General features: G+C 49.6%; 1 protein-coding gene across 1 annotated transcript in view; it reads right to left on the reverse strand.

The window, feature by feature from the left end:
• ZNF423 (zinc finger protein 423) overlaps positions 1-22,745 on the reverse strand; it is a 368,561-nt gene that overhangs the window by 222,265 nt on the left and 123,551 nt on the right. The window contains exon 3 of the mRNA XM_033218340.1: positions 21,698-21,898. Coding sequence (XP_033074231.1) covers positions 21,698-21,898 — 201 coding nt within the window. The remainder of the gene's footprint in view (positions 1-21,697; positions 21,899-22,745) is intronic.

A 22,745-nucleotide genomic window follows, 5' to 3' on the forward strand; every position in this document is an offset into this window, starting at 1 on the left:
AGCTGAAAATAAACCAACAAACTCTCCCTTGACTTGCACACAGTTGCTGGAGAATAGTGAGCCAAAAGTACAAATAATAATAATGACAATCATCTATAGTCTGAAGAGGTGACCTGCTCGTCATGTCCAGCTTTGGACCCTAGAAAACCTCAGCTCTCACCAAAACTCTTCTTCCACACTTCCCAGGTCCTCCCTGCCTCCATAGTTGGCCTATCCTTCCTAAAGTCGTTGCTACTCCCGTGTGGTTCAGCAGCATCTGCATCCCCAGGGAGTTTGTAAGAAACGTAGACTCTCCGGCACCCCAGGTCTGTTCAAATGAACTGCATTTTCATAAGATTCTGAGTGATCATAAGGACCTAAACACCTGAGAAGCACTGCCTGAAGCCACTTCAGGGCAGACTCTGGCACTTTCTGCTCAGAAGTCGCCAGGCGGCAGAAGTGGTGAGGGAGGCTCCATCCCTCCATCCTCTCCATCCCCTGCATTCTGGTGAGATGGCACAGCATCTCTGTGCAGAGCAGCCAGGTGCCACCGGAATGACGGGTGGCTCTTAATGGTGGGAAAACAAGAGAGGGGACCTCCACAACAAGCCAAAAAGGTGTCCAGCCTTAAGGAACCCACCTGGGGAAGATTCTCATTTAAGCTCCATACCAGTCAAGAGGTGACAACACCGGGCAACGCTAAGGCACTCTCTTTTATTCCCGAGGGGCTTGCCAGCCTGAGAGGACCCAAGTGAGTGTAAAATGAGGTTGCAATGTCTCCCTCAGCACCAGACAACACCTATGCCCCATCCCCAGGCTTCACTTGGGGACGTGGGGCTTGGATCCAAGTCTTATTTCAGGGTTTCTCTCCCAGCTGCACCAGAAGTTGCTGGGTAGGCAGGTACTGACTCCCCTCTGCGGGCCCCTCAAGCACAGTAGGTAAAGCCAAGTTGGTACTAGGGTGACGACTATGGAACGGGGTGAGATGGGGTGGGATGGGACAGGGTAGGATGGAATGAGAGGAGTGGAATGGGATGAGTAGAGTGGGCGGGATGAAATAGGATGCAATGGAACAGAACAGTTGGAATGTAGGAAAAAGAATGTTGTATAGGCTGGGCCCAACGATGCCCCTTCTCCTTATTAACCATGGAAAAAAGTGTTCCTACAGGGAGACGTGCACAAGAATGTTTACTATAGCGAACAACTGGGAACACCCTAAATGCCACCACCAGGGGCCCCGCTGCATAAAGCATGGGGCAGCCACGCTACGCAAGCCCCACAGCAGCTAATAAGGAGGAGGGAGATGTATCCGCCAAGGTGAGAAGCTCTCTGAGGCCTAGTACTAAATGGAAAAAAAAGCAAGTTGCAGAATGATAGATCCAATATGGTATCACTCATTTTTTAATCAAAAATCAATACGACATTGTTTCTATGGATACACATAACACTATATTTCACTGAATGTAAGACACCGTGGATGGTAAAATGCACCATTATTTTACAGACCACTGAAAAAGAAAAACAAGAGACACTGTCAATTAAACCATGACAAGCCATTAGTTGAAAGATGCACCTCAATTTCAGAAATGTTAAAATGTGTCTTAGAATCTGTGAAATACGGTATTATGTAAAGGCGTAGGAGAAGGTCTGGAATCAAGAAAGCCAAAATGGTAATAACAGTAGTTAACAAGGGGGTGGGGGCAGCATGAAGCCTTATCTGTGATCTTTGAAATTTTCACAAATAGAATACATTTATGGCCGGATGCAGTAGCTCATGCCTCTAATCCCAACACTTTGGGAGGCTGAGGCAGGAGGATGGTTTGGGCCCAGGAGTTCAAGAGCAGCCTGGGCAACGCATGGTGAGACCTCGGCTCTAGAAAAAATAAATAAATAATTTAAAAATTAGCCAGAAATTGGGCCACGTGCCGGCAGTCCCAGACACCTGGGAGGCTGAGGCAGGAGAATCACTTGGGCCCAGGAGGCTGCAGTGAGCTATGTTCACACCACTGTACTTCAGCCTGGGCAACAGAGCGAGACCCTGCCACTATTTAAAAAAATAATAATACTAAAGAATACATTTATATATTACTGTGATATCTGATCATGTTTAATTGTTTTAAAATAATGAGGGAAGGCCTTCTCTGCTCCTCACTTGGAGGTAAAGCAATGCTGATAACACAGGGGCCTGCGTTGGTCACAGAAGGAACGGACGCCTGCGCCGCTAACGCAGGGTGGGGCTGGCGTGCCTGAGCAGGTGGGGTGCCGCAAAGCTTTGTGAAGAGGAGAAGAAAAGCTCTTAGGAATGTCCAGTGGGGAAAGTGCCATTGGAAAAAAAAGAAACAACGGGAAGAGAATTTGATTTGGGGAAACAAACAATTCATAATCCACTCATAGAGGGCTACCTAGGGGCTGAGGGGTGGCCCCAAAAACAGCTCCTCCATCTCCCCTCACTGCCCTCTGCAAAAGCAGTTTGGAAAGTCATAATGCCATCCTGAATGCATCCCTCGCTAGGGACCTCCTTGGACTCAAGCTTCTAATTCCACCTTAATATCCAGTTCTGTGTGTCGGGGACGGCTGAACCTCGGCCTGCAGCCGCCACATCACCTTGCTCTGCACACAAATAAAAATAGCTTTGGTGCTCAGAGCACCGGTTCCCTTGTCTTATCCTCTGGGGGTCCCAGGAGCGGCGCGATCCGCGAATGGAAACCACGTGTGATGAAAATACATAATGAACAAAGAGGCTCCGCGGATGCATCCTTGACCTTCCTGCTTTTCCTTGACTTCTCCACTGCCATTGTTCCTATGAAGCCACAAACAGAATGACACTGTCCTGCGGGTGACAGCCACAGAATGCCTTCCATTGCCAATTTCTCCAGGAGTCAAGCAGAAAATGGATTCGATCAGAATGATAACTGATTCATGTCGCCATTTATGCAAATAACAAAGTTTTGGCAGCTCAGGCCTCCATTTGTACAGCTCCACCTGCCAGGCACTGGGCCTCCAGTCTGACAAATTTGCTCCTCTGCTCCATCATCTGTGGCCTTACAGAGCAAGACCAAAGTGCTGACAATTGACTTGTCCCAGGAAAAGGGACCACCAAAAGCTGAAAGCCCACAGTCACCTGACACAGCGTCAGGGTCCAGGAGCAACAGCACACCGCCCACTCCCCAGCGCACCGCCCACTCCCCAACACGAATCACACAAGAAACTGCTGTAAACTGGGGCTGATCTCCAAAATCTGACTTCTGAGCATTTGCTCGTCCGCAGGATCTAAGAGAGCCCAGGGAGTGGGGTGGGTACAAAGGATATTTGCCACCGTCCCCTCCAGATCCGCCCCCACCTTGGTCCATTCCTGCTCTACGTTCTTGCAGAGTCTGCAGTGGGGGAGGAGACAGAATTGGGATAGTTATTCTTCCAGCCTCTGCCCTGCCCTGCTGCGCGCCTCTCCCTCAGCAGGCTTCCCATAGCCACTTTCTCCAGGTGGCCTAAACGCCCCTCCCTGCACCCTGGCAGGTTCTCAGGATGATGCCCCACTCCTGGACAGCTCCCCTTCTTCCCCTGCAAATGGGCCCTTTATTAAATGCTCCTCCATTTCCCGGTTTGAGCACGCCATCTGTTTTCTGTTGGGACCCTGACTAAGGGGGTATCCTTTAAAGAATTTTTAAGTAAATATGTCTACAAGGTGTTTGTTAAGACTGTGATAAAAAGGCATTCGAGGAAGCAGTGTGAAAGATGCCATCCGTGAGACTGGAGAGACAGAAAGTCAGTGATCAGACATGTGGCCCCAGAGAATGTGGTCGAAGAGGGAATCTTCCAGTAACTCACTCCCCCAACGCTGGGGCCCCCATCCCTCCCCTGTGATCTGGCTGTGTGGAGTCAATAATCAGTGCCTTTCTCCCTGCAACTCCATCACACCTCCCACAGGGCAGACAAGTCAGCCCGGCAGTGTGGTAAAGGAAGGAGGAGAGAGTGAACCCACCAGGCACAGTCGCTTCTGAGGCCCAGCTCTGGGTCTCTTGCTTGACACCCCATCAGTGCTTCTCAAATCCCACCCCCAGGAGCGGGGACATCTTCCTGTGCTCTGCAGACAGCTCATTCTCCCAGGAGACCATGGGCTCCAAAGGGCGGGAGCCAGCTGTATTTATTCATCACCTCACACATGATGGTATGACGGTATGACGAAGTACCCGGTGTTTACCTCCTTATTATCTGTCTCCCCAACCAGGGCAGGGATCTGGTCTACTCAGGTTGCCACTGTATCTCAACACCCAGCCAGGGCCCAGCACATACTAGGAGCTAAATTAACTGATGGGGCCAGGCATGGTGGCTCACATCTGTAATCCCAGCACTTTGGGAGGCCAAGATGGGCAGATCATCTGAGGTCAGGAGTTCGAGACCAGCCTGGCCAACATGGCAAAACCCCATCTCTACTAAAAATACAAAAAATTTAGCCGGGTGTCTGTAATCACAGCTACTTAGGAGGCTGAAGCAGGAGAATCGCTTGAGCTCAGGAGGTGGAGGTTACAGTGAGCCGAGATCTCGCCACTGCACTCCAGCCTGGGAAAAAAAAAAAAAAGAAAGAAACTCAAAAAAAAACAAAAAACAAAAAAAACTGATGAGGCCAGGTGCAGTGGCTCATGCCTGCAATCTCAACACTTTGAGAGGTTGAGACAGGTGGATCGCTTGAGTTCCAGATCAGCCTAAGCAACATAGTGAAACTCGATCTCTACAAAAAAAAAAAAAAAATTAATTTAAAAATAAAAATGGGGCTGGGCACGGTGGCTCACACCTGTAATCCCAGCACTTTGGGAGGCAGAGGCGGGTGGATCATTTGAGGTCAGGAGATTGAGACCAGCCTGGCCAACATGGTGAAACCCCGTCCCTACTAAAAAATACAAAAATTAGGCCAGGCATGGTGGCCAGCACCTGTAGTCCCAGCTACTCGGGAGGCTGAGGCAGGAGAATCGCTTGAACCCAGGAAGCGGAGGCTGCAGTGAGCCAAGATCATGCCACTGCACTCCAGTCTGGGCGACAGAGCGAAACTCCATCTCAAAAAAAATTAAATTAAATTAAATTAATAAAAATGGGTGGTCCAAAATATGAACTGCCCCCTCCACTGAAGATGGAAATGCACCCTGGGGTTTGCCCCGTGGCCCCTGCTCCCCAGCCCCCAGGAAGCCGTGGGAAGACCCATTTCTGGGGTGGGAAGGGAGGTGTGAGGAGGGTGTGGCTTGGTAGAATTTGAGGAGGGGGAGGCTTCTTTCCAGTCCTGAGGAGACGCCCAGCTGCAAGCCCCCAGGGATTCCTGTTGCTCGTGCCATCCAAGGGAACAACTTAGCACCATCCAGGTCACTTCCAACAAATCACCGAGTAAGTATTTCCTGAGCACTTACTATGTGCCAGGCCTGCCACAAGGCCAGAGACAGGAACAGGCATGAGGGAGACAGCACAGCACAGGACTCCTAAGAGGGTCACCTTAGAGTGGCAGAGACAATAATTCAAAAACATCAAGCAATACCTGCCATAAAGGAAATAAATGGTGTGATGTGTTTGGCACTGAAGGGAGCCACTGCTGCGGGAGACTGGGGAGGGTGTCAGCAAGGAGGACCGCGATGAGGAGGTGACCTTGGAGACACAGAAGGAAAAGAAGGAAAAGAGGGAGTTGTCCACGTGAAAAGCTGAAAGAACACCCAGGGAAGGCGGGTGGTGCAAAGGCCCTGCGGTGGAATGAGCACGGCCTATTGACGGTTCAAAAGGAGGAAATGAGGCCAGGCATGGCAGCTCACACAAGTATCCCAGTGCTTTGGGAGGCTGAGGCAGGAGGATCACTTGAGGCCAGGAGTCTGAGACTAGCCAAGACCACATTTCTTCAAAAATAATATAAAACAATTAGCTGGGCATGGTGGTGTGCACCCATAGTCTTAGCTACTGGGGAGGATGAGGTGGGAAGATGGCTTGAGCCCAGGAGTTCAAGGCTCCAGTGAGCAACAATCGTGCCAGTGCCCTCTAGCCTGGGTGACAGAGTGAGACCTTGTCTCCCAACAAAAAAAGCCAGACACAGTGGCTCACACCTGTAATCTCAATACTTTGAGCGGCTGAGGCAGGAGGAATTCTTGAGGCCAGGAGTTCAAGACCAACCTGGGCAGCACAGAGAGACCCCATGTATACCAAACATCAAAAAAGTAGCTGGGCAGCTGGGCACAGCAGGGCATGGTGGCACAAGCCTATAGTCCCAGCTACTTGGGAGGCTGAAAGGGGAGGATCGCTTGAGCCCAGGAGGTCGATGCTGCAGTGAGCTGTGATCATGAAGCAGGAGGAGAGAGGCCACAAGAGGCACTGGGCCAGGCAGGGGAGCGGATTCATCCCCAGGGCAGTGGGGGAGGAGCAGAGTCAGGTGCAAGCTGTCCTGAGGACAGTGGAGGGCAGTCAAGGAGAAAAGGGTGGGTACAGGCTGGGTGCCCACAGGCAGATGCTAGCCATTGCTCCTCCCCAGTCTCCCTGCTGCCTGCCCCTCAGCCACCTTCCTTCCATCTATCCCCCCACAAGACTCCCCACAGCACCCCCCACCGACCCTCAGAGGGGTCAGACCCACTCCAGCAGATCTGACCTAATCACCCCCATCACATGGCAGCACCAACCCACTCAGCCAAGCCCTTGGAAAGGCTGAGACACTCCACGTTGAAGGGCGGGGGCGGGGGTGCAAGCGTGCTCCCCCAAGCCGGCTGCCATTCCCCCACCTGCAGAGCCACCTCGCCTGCCTCGGTCTTCCCACATGCACCCCCACAGCCATGACATCATTTCCATAAGCAGCCAAATCCTAGCCAGTCAACTCCAAAATAAAACTGTTTAACACAAAATGAAGCATTTTATAATCCCCTGTACATTTTTTTCTCTGAGCTGGCACAGAGTATTTAAAAACACTGCCAAAACACTCAACCAATAGTAGCGCTTTATTTTAGACTGGTGCCAGAGTTAAATTTCCTTGCTCTTTTCCTGTTCCGAATCCCCCGCCTCTCCCTGCTCCCCAGCTTTTGCTGCGACACTGGAAGAAGTTCCTCCTGATAGCCCCTCTGAGCCACTAGGCCAGTGGGCTGAGGTCCTGGGGAGGCTGTGACCAGAGGAAAGTGGAATCCGCATTACAGGCTGATCCCCTGCTGGGAGCACTCCTTGAACTGCAAGCCCCAGTCAGCAGGAGATAAATTTGGTTGGTTTCTCATTTTGTTTGGGGATGTTCTTTATTTTTCTGGGTTAGGGTGTCATGTAAGGGATGCCAATCACAGGATCTCAAGGTTTGAAGGAACCTGATAAATCCACCATGCCCATCTCTCAGCCCCAAGCCCGCATCCCACTCTCCTCCCCCTGCCACCCTCTGATGTGTTCATCTCCAGGCTTGCAAAGACTCTCACCAACCAAAACATAGCTCCTTACACATGGGCCAGGCGGGTGTCCCTGGGGGCTTCTGGAATTGGTCCTGGTCTGGCCCTTGGAGTATCAACATTAATGGAGAAACGGGTGGACGGGTCTCATCCCCGCTCCCCCACTGCCCTAGCACACAGAGGCATCTTACCCAGAGGCAATAATAAAAGCATCAGTCACTCAAGCCATACCTTCACCGTCATAGGAACAGGCCCCCATGGAACTGGTAGGGCTGGCTGGACTTTCAGCCAACCGCTTGCCTACCCCTCAGTTCAGGAGGTCAGGTCACCTGCTCTCTAGGTTAAATGGCCTCAGCTCCTTCTCTCTTTGGGCTGCTTCTGCCGCCAACATCCATCCCCACTTCTGCTAGCAGCACCCTAATTTCCTCGGGGGAACGTTTTTAGGTCTGCTATTCAGAGCACTTGACTTGACCTGAGCCAAAAGCCATCGTGTCATTCCTCAGAGCCAGGAGATACAGGAAGACTGGGTCCTTCGCCCTTCACTGGAGTCCCCGGATTCAGCTGCACCTGAAGCTAGTCCTACACCTAGGGTTTCTATTTACATCAGCCAATACATTGCACTGTTTGATTTCAGCTGGTTAGGATTTGGTTGTCTGACGCTGGTCGGCATGGAATCCCAACCTTCCAACTTGTAAGCATGACCTTGAGGCCTCTCCTTCTCTGTCCTCCCTGAACCACTCCCTCCAGCAACACACAGAAGAGACACCCTTTCTGCTTCTGCTGACACAGCGTCAGAGCACGATAAATAACACTATGGCAGTGAACTGGTTCCTGTTGTTCATTTCTGCACCACTCATGCAGGCGTTGGCCAGTACTGAACTATCCCACAGCGGGAGGAGACCAACCAACTCACAGGAGTCCATTCAAGAATCCCCTGGCCAAAGTTATCAAGGGGCCCAGTAAGCTACACAAGGGCAGGAACTGTTGTCTGTTTTGCTCACCCAGTTCCCAGCACACAGTAGGTGCTTTTTTTTTTTTTTTTGAGACGGAGTCTCACTCTGCCGCCCAGGCTGGAGTGCAGTGGCCGGATCTCAGCTCACTGCAAGCTCCGCCTCCCGGGTTTAGGCCATTCTCCTGCCTCAGCCTCCCGAGTAGCTGGGACTACAGGCGCCCGCCACGTCGCCCGGCTAGTTTTTTGTATTTTTTAGTAGAGACGGGGAGTAGATGCTTTTAAAAAAAAGCCTCTGTGGCTGGGCGTCGTGGCTTATGCCTGTAATCTCAGTACTTTGGGAGGCCGAGGCGGGAGGATCACCTGAGGTCAGGAGTTCAAGACCAGCCTGGCCCATATGGTAAAACCCCTTCCTACTAAAAATACAAAAATTAGCCGGGTATGGTAATCCCAGCTACTCAGGAGGCTGAGGCAGGAGAATTGCTTGAACCAAGGAGGTGGAGGTTGCAGTGACCCGAGATTGTGCCACTGTACTCCAGTCTGGGTGACAGGGTAAGACTCTGTCTCAAAAAAAAAAAAAAAAAGCATCTGTGAATGAATGCACACATGTCAGGGGATGCTGTGGTTCTAAGGAACACACTTCTCTTTCATCCGTTAAGTTTGCTTGTTCCTTTGGGTGGCTGGAATTGTAGAGTAAGGGATGGAGGAAGAGCACATCAATACTTTTCAGCTCCGTCTTAAGTCTGTTCAGGCTGATATAACAACAATACCATAAACTGGATGGCTCGTAAACCACAAACATTTACTGCTCACAGTTCTGGAGGCCGGGAAGTCCAAGATCAAGGTGCTGGCAGATTCTGTGTCTGGCGAGGGCGCATTCCTCATAGACAACATATTCTTGCTACGTCCTCATATGGTGGGAGGAGCTGGGCAGCCCTTCGGGGCCCCTTTTACAAGAGCACTCATTCCATTCTTCCAGAGCCTTCATGACCTAATCACCTCCTACAGGCCCGCTGCTTAATATTACCACATTGGGGATTAGATTTCAACAAATGAATTTGGGGGAAAAACAAACATTCAGACCATAGCCAGTTATAATAAAGGACTCTTCTAGAACAACTCCCCTCTATTTGCCTCTTTTACCCCAAAATCAGGTCAGGATCCCAGCTGGAGGCTATTCCTATCCTCACCCACAGGCATATCTCAAAGCTTTTGCAAACCTCAAATTGGTAGTAACCGAGATTGATTACTCAGGGAACACAATTTTCAGATCTTTATGCCCAACAGAATCCAGAATTAGCACAAGCACCTCCAGGAGAAAGGCAGCAGGGCCTCTCTGGGGAGTTCTGGCCTTTGCTTTTCCCGCCCAGGGGTGAGACAGAGGATAAGGAGGGCAGGAAGTGCTGGCCTAATGAAAAAGCAGACCTGACAGGGAAGGAAGAGCAGCTCCACGTGACAGGCCCCGAGCTGGCTCGGTGACACTGAGGTTTTACAGCTATACACTAATACACTGGGGGGAAAAACTTATTATTGAAATATCTACAGAATAAAGAAAAGACCTTGTTCGTGCAATTTTAGAATACGTAGCTGCATCCCTCTTTCTCCCTCTGGCTGATGGCAGATGATGTGGTTTTTTGGTAACACTTGGGTGATATAGTCTGGCTCTGTGTCCTCACCCAAATCTCATGTGGAATTGTAATTCCCAATGTTGGGGAAGGGGCCTGGTGAGAGGTGATTAGATCACGGGGACGGATTTCCCCCTTGCTGTGCTGGTGATAATGAGTGAGTTCTCACAAGATGTGGCTGTTTAAAAGTGTGTGGCAGGCCAGGCATGGTGGCTCAAACCTGTAATCCCAGCACTTACGGGCGGATCATGAGGTCAGGAGATCGATACCATCCTGGCTAACATGGTGAAACCCCGTCTCTACTAAAAAATACAAAAAAACTAGCCGGGCGAGGTGGCGGGTGCCTATAGTCCCAGCTACTCGGGAGGCTGAGGCAGGAGAATGGCATAAACCTGGGAGGCAGAGCTTGCAGTGAGCTGAGATCCGGCCACTGCACTCCAGCCTGGGCGACACAGCGAGACTCCGTCTCAAAAAAAAAAAAAAAAAAGTGTGTGGCACCTCCCCCTCACCCTATCTCTCCTGACTCACCCTGCTATGACGTCATTGCTACCCCCTCACCTTCCACCATGATCGTAAGTTTCCTGAGGCCTCCCAGCCATGCTGCCTGTACAGCCCAAGGAAATGTAAGTCAGTTAAAAACCTCTTTTCTTCATCAATTACTCAGTCTCAGGTAGTTCTTTATAGCTGTGTGAAAATGAACTAATATACTGGGTTTCTCAGGAATGCACGGGAGAGGTTCAACATAGCTGGCTGATTTCAGAGTCGCCTCTCAACACCATCTGGGCACCTGAGCCACTCAGGCCCAAGGCTCTGACTAACCTGGTGACTGCCCAGCCTCTCTCCAGCCTGGCCTGAGGCCTGGACATAATGTTGTAGGGGCCAAGCTGCTGGTGGATGCCACGAGGGCTTGAAACACCGTTACCCCACCCTGTACCTCCCAGAGCACTGCCCCCAAAGGACCAAGTGGCAGAGGTTCAGAGGGACCGTGGCTTTATGGAATACGCAAGGTGGGGGCACAACTTCCATGAAGTTCGTTAGAATTCAAGGGTCAAAGTCACTCTTCCACAAGATGCAAATAAAGAAAAGGTCCAGTGCAAACGGTGTGAGGTCTGTGGGTCTGGAGACCTCAAAGACAGTGAGCTGCATGTGGCATCCCCAGAAGCACCCATGAGCCAGGCCGAAGCTGCACACACATGGGCACCTCTCGTCAGAGAACACAGGCGCCTTGCAGGCTGCACTAGTCCCCTGTCCACCCTGGGAGCTGCAGTCCCACCCTCCACCCCACCAGCAGTTAGCAGATAACCTTAGAGGTTGTTGGCTAAGCTGCCACCTCCCTGTGTGACCTGGGACAAGCAGTATCTCACTAAGGAGGCTGGTCCAATGAGTGCCCTGGCTGTGTTTGAGAGACTGGTTCTGCCATCTTTTCAACCACATTCAAATCAAAAAAGGTTTGAGGATAAGGACACCAAGGATTCTGCCTCCCTAAAATTCTAAGATTACCTGACTAGACACTGTCAAAAGCAAAAGTATTGGTTACCAACTGATAACTGATACCTGACAATCTGGTATTTCACTGCACTCTTTTACTACTTCCTATTTGTCTACATGTAATTCCTACCTCCTAAAGAAGATATCTGTGGCTCCTGACCACCATTCAGGGGAGGCCCTCCCCAACTCTCAGGCCCAGTGGTCTGCATGGAGCTGCCCTGATTCCTCGCACCCAACCCTGAGCCTTGCTAACAAGTATGTTGTCTCCCTGGCCACATCATGGGCAGGGGTGAGTCTTGGTCCTGGCCATTCTACAGTCAACCTCAGGACTTCTACCCTGGCAATGGTAAGAGGCTGCTCGTTCCATCATCACTGCTGAGTGAAGACGGTGGAGCCTGGAGGTGCTGGGGCACCTCTGCTGATGTATACATGGTGATGGGGTTCATACTGACAGACTTGGGGCAGTGTCTCTGGTGGCCCTGGAGGACCAGACTTGAAGCCAGCCTTACACCCACATTTCTCAGTTCCTGGAGCCAATGAATCCTCTATTTTCTGCTTATCAATCTGAGTCAAGTCTCTATGCAGATAGCACATTAACTGAGGACCTACTATGTGCTGGCAGCCAAAAGGATCACAGCAACTTCATCTTCCAGCTAGACTATACGTTTCCCTCAACGGGAATGAATGAACACCCACACACACGCATGCACAGCCCTGAACACACAGCAGGTATGGTATCACTGCTTGCTGACAGGTGCCCTCTGGAAACTCCCAAGATGAAACGGACAACAGCAGGCTGGACCCAGACCACACCGGGAACACATGTACAACCAGCCTAAAGGCCAGTTTGGTGTATATCCTGGGCCCAGGAGGACACCGGAAGCTTTGGCTGCTGCCAGGAAGGTAACAGAAACCAGGGACAGCCCCCTTTGGTACCCCAGAACCATCTCCAAAATTGACTCCCAGGCTCATCCCAGGGGCTGTGTGCAACACCCATGATGCCAGGTGCCACACTGGATCCCACTCTGGTGCACCCTTGTAAACCAAAGAATCCAGGAAGCTCAGTTATTCAGAAAATCATGAAGATAGTCAAGCAGGCTGGGTAGGAAAGAAGCAAAAACCTCCTCCACTTTGGAGAGTCCCCAAAACCTCCAGAAAGACACATAGACTATAGACACATAGACACAGTGTATGCCTTTTTTCCCATGGAAAACAAAAGAAATGCAGACTCTTCCCACCTTAACCCCTGCCTTCTACATTGTTAGATTTGTCACCCAATTTTGGTGACAAATTACAATTACAGGCCCGACAGTGTGATAACAGCATTCACTCTATGTAACCAAGTCAAGGGAGGGATGCTCTGCAACCTGCAGACTTCGCAGGTGGTGAATAAAAATGTCAGCAACTAAGAAACAAGTCCCCACCACCACCACATTACCACCAGGAAGGAACCCAGGACACAGCTGTCTGAGCCAAGACTCAGAACCACAGTCTATGCAGCCTGCTGGTTCCCCAGCTTACTCCGGATGGTTCCCCATCAGAAGCCATCAGAGGGCAGGGGGCAGGCAATTTAGGGAAGGTTTCCACAAATGCCACCAGCCAAGCAGACCCAGACTGGCTGGTGGTCCACCCTGCCCATCCACTTCCCTCCCAAGTGGAAGTCTGCTAGCAGGTCAGCATCTTCCTGAGAGCTACAGAGAATAACCTCTCTGTTCATCAAAGCCCCTCTTAAGGACACTAGAGGAGGGGGCTGTTTAAAGGCCACCACGGCACTTCGTCACACAAGTCAAAGCATCCTTTTGTGAGTGAACACCTTCTCCACTGAGCTACCTTTTATAATGGCCTCTGCATCCCTAGAGCCCAGAGGGTCCCTGCTAATAGTACACACTAAAGGAACACTAATTGAATGAATGAACCATCTCTTCCATCTCTAAACTTCCCCTTCTGGTTACACATTAATTGAGGACCTACTATGTCCAGATCTTCTGTTTTTTCTATCTCATTTCCCAAAGCACTGTATCCATGGCATTTCTACTTTCCTTATTGCACACATCCCTTTGTCTTGCAGGAGGGCTATAGCCTCCTTAGCCACAAGATCAAACATTTCTTGAGCACCTACTATGTGTTCTAGTCACAGACTAAAGCAATCCTGCGGAGAGGGAAGAGAATAAGACCCCTTTCCTGGACATCACGGAACACAACCTGACCAGTGAGATGGTGTTGGCAAACTTTCTGATCTGTGCCATTCTGGTATTTTTAAAATGGTATTTCCTTATGGTTTAAATTTGCAGTTCCCTTACCATAAACAGAATTCCAAATATTTTTTAAATATTTAGGATCCCACTAGTATTTCTTTCTCTGGTTCCATTTCTGTCCATTTCTGTAGTTTGCACATGGGAGATATTCAAAATATCTAACCACCAGTGTGGCACCAAAGGATCAGAGATGGCACAGACCTTGGGGAAGGCCAGGCATCTCAAGCAGGCTTGGCTGTGCCTCAACCCAGCCTTTGCCATATTTTTTGTGTTGATTTATTGGCTATTTTCTTAGCATTTGTAGGAGCTCCTTACACATTAAGGAAAATATCTTTTGCCTGTGATATGTGTCCCTGGCTTGATTTATTGTGGTTTTCACAATGTAGACATTTTTTATTTTTATGTAGTTGAATGTTTTGACTTTGGTTTTATGGCTTCTGACACTGGGGTTATATTTAGAAAGGCCCTCCTCACTCTGATACTATTGAATTAAAATATTTAAAAGCTCTCTGTTTTCTTTTAGTATTTTAAAGTTTTCTTTTTATGCTTAGATTCCTGATCCACTTGGGATTGAGTCTGGTGTCAGGAGGGAAGGATTCAATTTCCTTTTTGCAGGATTGCCACCTCTTCATCCTAATACTAGTTGCTGAGAGAGCCATCTGTCCTCCACTTTCGTGCAGGGACACCCTTCTCATACACTAGATTTCCAGTTGTATTTGGGTCCATTTCTGTTTCACACCACTTCGAATCCTTTCCGCTCCAGAGCAATCTGAGCTGGTTCCTGTCCCCACTCCCTGTTCCTTTCCATCAGAAGATTCCTTCTGAAGCCTGCATACCCACTTTCTCTTTTTTTTCTTTTCTTTTTTTTTTTGAGATGGAGTCTCGCTCCGTCGCCCAGGCTGGAGTGCAGAGACGCAATCTCGGCTCACTGCAAGCTCTGCCTCCTGGGTTCAAGCCATTCTCCTGCTTCAGCCTCCTGAGTAGCTGGGACTACAGGTGCCCGCCACCATGCCTGGCTAATTTTTGTATTTTTAGTAGAGACAGGGTTTCACTGTGTTAGCCAGGATGGTCTCAATCTCCTGACCTTGTGATCCGCCCGCCTCAGCCTCCCAAAGTGCTGGGATTACAGGCATGAGCAACCATGCTCGATCTCACTTTTTCTTATGAAGTATAAATTCAGCACATCCATTTCTAAACAAATCTTACCATTGCTTTCATTGGCTAACATTAAGCCAATAGGTTCGTTTCGAGGAAATTCACATATTTGTGTACTGAATCTTGCCACAAGAATAAGAATAAGGTATCTTCCGTGTTCCCCGTCTTGCCCCCAACCCCCGCCATAATTGATTTTGTTTTTCTGTCCTCTCCACGCCGTTTGAATGTTTCTTACTGGGTTTGCTCCCTGGTTTTTATACATTTTGTGGCTGACATAACAGGACCACTTCTTGCTCTGTGTTTGCTAACTGGAAGCTGTCTGCATGCAGGAAAACTCTTAAGGTGTGGGGGGGATATCAGTTGTGCTCAAGTCCCCAGCCTCTTGTGCCGTGTGAAGTCAGCTGACACCAAGGCCCCGAGCGTACTCCCTGTGGACAGAAGGAGCTCACACCCAGCACCTGTGTATCAGGTAGCACAGTGTCTGGCACTGGCCCCAGCCCCACGCTGCACAACCAAAACAGAGCCAGTTCAAGGGGCGCTGCAAGCCAATAAGGCAGGGAGCCCCTCATGCTGTTGCAGCAAGAAAGGGGCCTGAGTCAGCACACAAAGGCAGGCACTGGCCAGCCGGCCGACAGAGCACGGCTGGCAAAGGTGCCAGCTCCACACAGCCCCAGCACTATAATTGGGGCCCACAGGTTGCTCTGGCCACAGCTGAACAAACCAGGGTGTAATTAACTTTCCACCCGGCTTGTTACACAGCAGCATTTCACCTTCGCCAGGAAAGGAGGGCCTACCTTTCACAGGGTCTAGGCAAACACTCCTTGGTCCCAGTCCTCAGGAAGGGACAGCAGAGAGGGGAGCCGCAAAATTAACCCACTGGGAACACACTTTTTGCTGTTGCGATTTGAACAAAGTCCCCCCTCTTGTTTTTTTGGAAGTTGAGCATTCAAAAAAGCCATCTGGAGTTTAGTTTGAAATTGCTCACAGTCCCCAATCTGTATTCTCAAGCACAGGCAAGCTGTTCCGACCTCGGACCTTGCCTTTACTGACAAGATCTGCAACCTTGAGCAAGATCCTCCAGCTCTCTGAGCCTCAGTCACCCAACTGCAAAATGAGGACGAATGGTGGAAAATAGTGCCTAGCTTTGGGAGGCCCAGGCAGGAGGCTTGCCTGAGGCCAGGAGGTCATGATCAACCTAGGCAACATAGCAAGACCTCATCCTTACAAAAAAAAAAATTAAAAATGAGCCAGGCGTGGTGGGGCACACCTGTAGTCCTAGCTCAGGAGGCTGAGGTGGGAGGATCACTTGAGCACAGAAAGTCGAGGCTGCAGTGAGCTACAAATGGCACCACTGCACTCCAGCCTGGGCAACAGAACAAGACCCTGTCTCTTAAAAAACTAATTAATTAAAAAAATAAAGACAGTGTCACCTTGGACACCAAAGGTGATTGTTATAAAGACTAGGCAAGATGATTCATTCATTCAACAAACACGTTAAATTCTATTCTAACGCTGGGCTAGAACACAACAGGGAACAGAAAAGGTATGGCTGTTGTCCTCATGCAGCTTAATAGTAGGCAGGGAGATGGGTAAGAAATATGTGAAAAACAATTAGAGAAAGGGATGCACACTCTGGACTGTGTGGACGTGGGGGCTGCAGAGGGCCAGCAGGGAGGGCTGCAGGGCATGTGTTCCAGGCAGAGTCCCATAGCGCCTCGCCGGTAGTAGGCACTGAAAATACAAAGAATGTCAGGACTACAGCCCTCGCTGCAGTGTAGAGGAGGCAACACCTGCTCACACATTTGCCCCCAGCACCAGAATGCCAGTCCCTGGAGGGCAGCATGCACCTCATCTGCTTCAGAACCACCTCTCTAGGGCCCACCAGGAGCCTGGCCCAAGTCAGAGATCAGGGAACGGAGCTGAAGCGAAGACACCAACGCTAAGCTCCAAACTGGTCCTGAAGGCGATTTCTATTCCAAGGCAAGTGCCGGAAGCCTGCAGTCTTACTACCTACAATGAAAAGCCATATCAGGCCAGCAGCCCCTTTAGCGAAGAGGCCAAGGGCCCCGAAAGCTGTCAAGTGCTCCAGCCCCAGGGACCTGGGCTGGCACATTCCAGGACTAGCACAGCACAGACCCCTGCTGACAGCCCACTGTGGACACTCCGAGGAACCGCACTAGGAAAGTCAGGCCTCAAGCATGACAGCGCAGACAGAGCACCCACACGCCCTCCAGCAGCCAGCCTCTTAATTCAGGCCAAAGCAGGGGTCAACCTAAATCGCAGTGTCTTTAAAAGGGGTATTTGCACCAGGAAGTGATAAATCCAGACTACAGGCTCACAGGTGACTGGCTTCAGTGAGCACATAAAAAACCACCATCAGCCCATGGGCAAACCAAGCCTCCTGCACCTGCTTCTACGGTACCCCAGGCAGTTCCTAGAGAAATTTTCTAAAGCAGTCCAAGTCCTCCTGGCTCCTAGAAGATGATGATAAATATCCCCTGCTAGAGCTTAGAGGACTCAAATTTGCTTGGCCAACAATTTTGTTTTTCTGTCCTCTGCATGCCGTTTGAATGTTTCTTACTGGGGTTGCTCACAAATTATGACGTTATTTGTTCCAATGTGATTTAAATCAGTGAGACCTGAATTGACAGGGAAGGCCCATCCTTGGCAATTCATATAGCCACCAAATCCTTTGCCATTTCCTGACTTGGTGCCTACAAACAATGTCTCCATTAGAAACAGAGAAGCCCATCACACTTACCCAGTGAGTCCCTCTGTACACTGTGGCAAAAAGCCTCATCTACGGACACCTTAGTCAAAATTTAATATTTTCATAGGGTATGGACGCAGTACCTGCAACCCCAGCTTCCTGCCCTTGAGCACTGCTATTTAAAAGACAGAGTTCCCCTCCCCGCACAGCAAAAACAAAAAAAAGAAAGAAAGAAAATTGGCAAAGACCAGGTCACCACATGGGAACCTGTTCATAACATGTTATGTGACAAACACGGAACGTGAACACGTATGTGCTCACAACCCCAAGCATTCGAACGTGTGGCATCCCGTGGCCAGGGGCTGGAGAGGAACAAAGAAACATCAGACAGGCATCAGGGCGAGAGAATGAATGGAGAGGACTGGATTTTTGCTCTTTTCAGTTTGTGTCATAAAAATGCAATGTTTGATACCTTACGGGTTTAAGGTTGGTTTCTCCTCAGACACAAATGAGAGCGAGAGGGAGAGAGAAGAACAGAACTTGATGGAGTTGTCCGAGATCTTAAAGTCCACCCTTCAACAGCTCATGGGCCCGGCATGCCACTCCTGCTGAGGAACAACAGAGGTGCCGTCTCGAGCGCCCAACTGGAAATGAAGGCTCCTTAGTGCAGGGGCCGGGCTCCAGGTTGGGGACGTGGGGGTCTTCCATCGTGGCCATTCTGGCATGAAGCTCCCCTCCCACCCCTGAGGGGTGAGCATCCCCCCCCACCTCAGAAAACCCCCAAACCTCACCACAGCTGCTCTCCCAGATTCTGAGGGAGCAAAACGCTGCCCCTAATCTCGCCCTCAACACCACCCCAACTGCCATAGAAAGACACAGACAGAGTCAAGCGCTCACTGCAGAAGCAGTTTTCAGGAAGAACCACACTCACAGTCACCACCCACAAATGCACCCCCGAGAGCCCAACACTGCGCTCTCCCCAGAAGGCCAATGGCTCACAAGGGCTGACCCCGCCAGGATACACCCATTTGCGGAGGCGCGTGCCGCCTCCACGTTCCAGCAGCGACAGTCCCTATGACGGGGAGGGTTGTTCACACCCCAGGTCACGATTCCTGAGGAGCAGACCCTCTGCTCCAGGCCACGCGGGCAGACCCTCTGGTTCCCACAGAAACCTCTGCAGGGCACCGTGGCCTGCGCCCAGCGTGGCCCTCTCGGACACAGTCTCTGCTGGGCTTCTGTAGAGTGACCAGTGGTGAGCATCCAGCAGACCCATCAGCCTGGCCAGGGGGAGCCTGTGACTGCACATTTATATCAGTTCCAAACCTTTCAATCAGAGGCCAATTTTCAAACAACATCTTATGCTAAAGCCCCGGGTATAAAACAGACTTTTAAGGTGAATCACTCTGACTGGACTGGACATCAGCATCCCCTCAGTCTGACAGGCCCCAATACTCACCTCCTATTCCCCAAACATATAATACCGTAGTCCCTGAAATACCTCTGGGAACACAGTTCGAAAACCACTTCACAATGGAAGGGTGTGGAGGCATTCCAGGTAGGGAACTGTTTTGAATAATACATACACAATTCTCAGTGGTTTATCCCATCACTGGGTAATCCTAAGAACCCAAGACCTGGGGGAAAATAACTCCTCACACGGCTAGGAAACTATCCCAGGCTGGGTCATGCCTTTACTGGGTGGTAATGAATTTCTCAGGGATGCACTCAGGCAAGGTTGTTTCCCTCACTCTTTCAAGGAATTTCTGACTCCCTTCCAATGCTCCAGGGTTTGGGGGTATTCCTAGCTCCTGCGTCCCCACGGAGGTCATTAGCAGGGTCCTGTTAGGAAGCGGGCAGGAGTGTCGGTGGATACCACCAGCATCAATAAGGACAGCTGGGGACGCTGCAAACAGGGCTGCGATGGATTTCAGCCAGAGTCAGAGGCTGATGAGAGAAGGGTTTGCCACTGGGAGAAGGATCCTTCCTGGGCACCAAAGCACAATTAGCTACCAGTTCTTATTTCTGGCTCAGACCCCCACATATAGCCAGTTTCACAGGTTCCTTTCTCCACCTAGAAATGCCACCACTCTTTTTCTTTTTATTTTTCTTTTTTTTTTTTTTTTTTTTGAGATGGAGTCTTGCTCTGTCACCCAGGCCAGAATGCAGTGGCGTGATCTCTGCTCACTGCAACCTCTGCCTCTGAGGTTCAAGCAATTCTTTTGCCTCAGCCTCCCAAGTAGCTGGGACTACAAGCACGTGCCACCATACCTGGATAATTTTTGTATTTTTAGTAGACACGGGGTTTCACCATATTGGCCAGGCTGGTCTTGAACTCCTGACCTTGTGATCTGCCTGCCTCAGACTCCCAAAATGCTGGGATTACAGGCATAAGCCGTTGTGCCCAGCCCAAAATGCCACCATTCTTAAAAGTGAGACTGAAAGACAGGAGAATCTCCTTTATTTGAAGGGCTGGAGGAAGGGGCAGCCTCTAAGAGCTGCAGGGACTCAAGAAAGTACAGCTTAGCAGAGGGCCTGGGGCCCCACTCTAACAACTACATAGAATGGCCTATTCTCTTGAATTTAGAAAAGAAAGAGAATAACTTTTCATTAGATCAATTAGTTGATTATAAAGTAAGTGGCAATATTTCATTCTCTTACAGTCAAGTTTCCATGTTAATTCTTGGCTAAATCAGGAAATATACCAATATCTATAATATTATTCCTCAAGTAGGATGAGGGTCAATAGTCCAGGATCCAGAGGAGGTCCTAGCTTGGCCACCAAACAGCTATGTGACCTTGGTCAAGCAATCACCTTTTCTTCCCTTTGCCCTGGTATTTCCCTTGGGGAAGTGAGTAGACTTAAAAAGCTAACCTCATAGGTTCCTTCCAATTCTGATTTAGAATGGAAAATTAACCATCATCTCTGCCTCTGGTTGAAATATCACAAATTCCAAATAACTGGGGTTTGGATTATTGGGCCCCAAAATGTCCAAAACTGTAAGATTCCTCTTAGGTCTATTATTATTATTATTATTACTACTACTACTACTACTACTATTACTACTATTTTACTACTACTACTACTATTTTTTAAATATCTGTTCCTCCAGAGGTTGAGAATGGGGACTTGGTCTAGCCAGTGCTGTGCAGGCACAGGTGACACTAGAGGGCAAATCATAGCAGTTCCCCAAACACTTAGTTTCAAAATTCCAAGATGACATGAGGAGTAGAAAAAGCGAGAGCTTTGGGTGCCAATCTAATCCCTACCAGTAAATGTTCCCCTCAACAGGTGATGGGTTCCCTTTAGAATGCAGGCCTGAGATTTCAGGCCTTCTTCCACAAACCAGTATCCAAGGAGTTTCATCAAGAACCCTGATGGAAGAAGGTATCTCAGGAAGAATGTGTAAGGAGCACAGATGCTATGGACTCCCTCTGCAGATCTCAGAGCCCAGAAATGTGTCATCCCTGTAGCATGGCTGCCACATTCCAGGGAATGCACGTGCCTTCTGGCTCCCCACCCCAGTCACCCCAAACACACATATACACACACAACTCCTGAAGTCTTCAGTAGCTCCTAGAAAACTGGTCTTGCATACCCTCTCCAAGGCACCGAGTAAATGGAGAACAGAGCTCCAGTCAAATCTAGCAGAAGCAGCTCCCAGCTATCCTTCTCCTCCTACTCAGAGAAGCATAAGGTCAAGCACAGAGTTGGAACCAGGTCCCTTTTTCCTTGGCCTTTGAAATTCTCCTTGTCCCATCACAAGCTCTGCCTCAGAGCTTACTCCTTTATGCAGCTTTCCACACTTAAACTGCTTAACTTTGCACTAACAACCTCTTAATTACTGCGTTTCCAAAAGGCCTTCCAGAAATTTAGGGTGCAGATCCACCCACTCATGGCCTGAGTACCAGAGCACAGCTTGCAGGGAGAGGGGGCCGGGACAGAGCACCACCATCTAATTCCTGCCTGCCAGAAAGCTGTTGGTTTTATTTTTAATTGTATTTAAAAGGCGGATACAGGGTACCCAAGACACCACAATAAAATGACATTAACTGTAAAATTACATTATTAATTCTTTAATCTCACTTGAGGCTTCAAGCTGTTGCTATGTCCAATTACCCGTGTAACCACCTGTCAGAGTCCCGGGGCTGTTTTGCATTACCTCCAGGACAGCGGTGGGCCCGGTGGTCCGTCAGGTCTGCCAGAGACTCGAAGTCCTGCTGACAGTGATCGCAGGTGTAAATTGATTCATCCTCCATGTCTTCATCATCCTCATTTCTCTCCTCTTGACTTGTCACGCTGTTCCTGTCTTCCAGCGCACGGCTGGTTTTCCGATCGCACTCCGGCTCTCCTTCTAGGCCTCCTGCCAACAGGAAGAATACAGTCCATGTCAGCTGATGGGGTCTTGGGAAAGGGTTTTAAAAGAATCGCCCGGCATTTATTAAGATACATTTAATTACTCTACCTCCCGGGGTCCATTATCCTTGACACCTCTCAGTATATTAATAGATGGGGTTTTTTGTAGCATGTGGTGCCATAATTCTTAACTAGATTCTTTAATTCTTGGTGCAAATCTTCTAGGGGGATTTCCTGTCATCTCCCCTCTGTGCACGGATGCTAGGGATCATGACCCATCAGAGAGGTGAAAAACCTTAGTATTTTGTCTCCTAAAAACCAGATTCGGTTACACACGTTTTTAGAGCCTCCATCAGCTGTTCCTAACACACCTAAACTTTTAGTTTTCCCCACAGCCTTGCAATTTAGAGCTGGGAGGTCTCTTAGCCAAGTTCACCTTCCACACAACAGGCCTCCCAGGGCAGTGACGCTGGCTCAGTTCTTTGCAAAGATGTCCAACGCTGAAATAAAGGAAGTACACATGTTTGAAGAGCCATGGATGGTCGAATCTCAAGCTTAAAATGTATCCAGGCTGGGCATGGAAGCTCACACCTATAATCCTAGTGCTCTGAGAGACCAAGGTGGGAAGATTCCTTAAGGCCTGGAGTTTGAGACCAGCCTGGGCAATATAGCAAGACTCTATCTCTACGAAAAAAAAAAAAAGCTTAATTAGCCTGGCATGGTGGTGTGTGCCTATAGTTCTAGCTACTCAAGAGGATTGCTAGAGAGCAGGAGTTCGAGGTTACAGGGAACTATGATCATGCCACTGTACTCCAGCCTGCACCTGGACCCTATCTCTAAAAAATATAAAATAA

This window comes from Trachypithecus francoisi, unplaced genomic scaffold (assembly GCF_009764315.1).
Source record: "Trachypithecus francoisi isolate TF-2019V2 unplaced genomic scaffold, Tfra_2.0 Lachesis_group10, whole genome shotgun sequence".
Taxonomy (NCBI): domain Eukaryota; kingdom Metazoa; phylum Chordata; class Mammalia; order Primates; family Cercopithecidae; genus Trachypithecus; species Trachypithecus francoisi.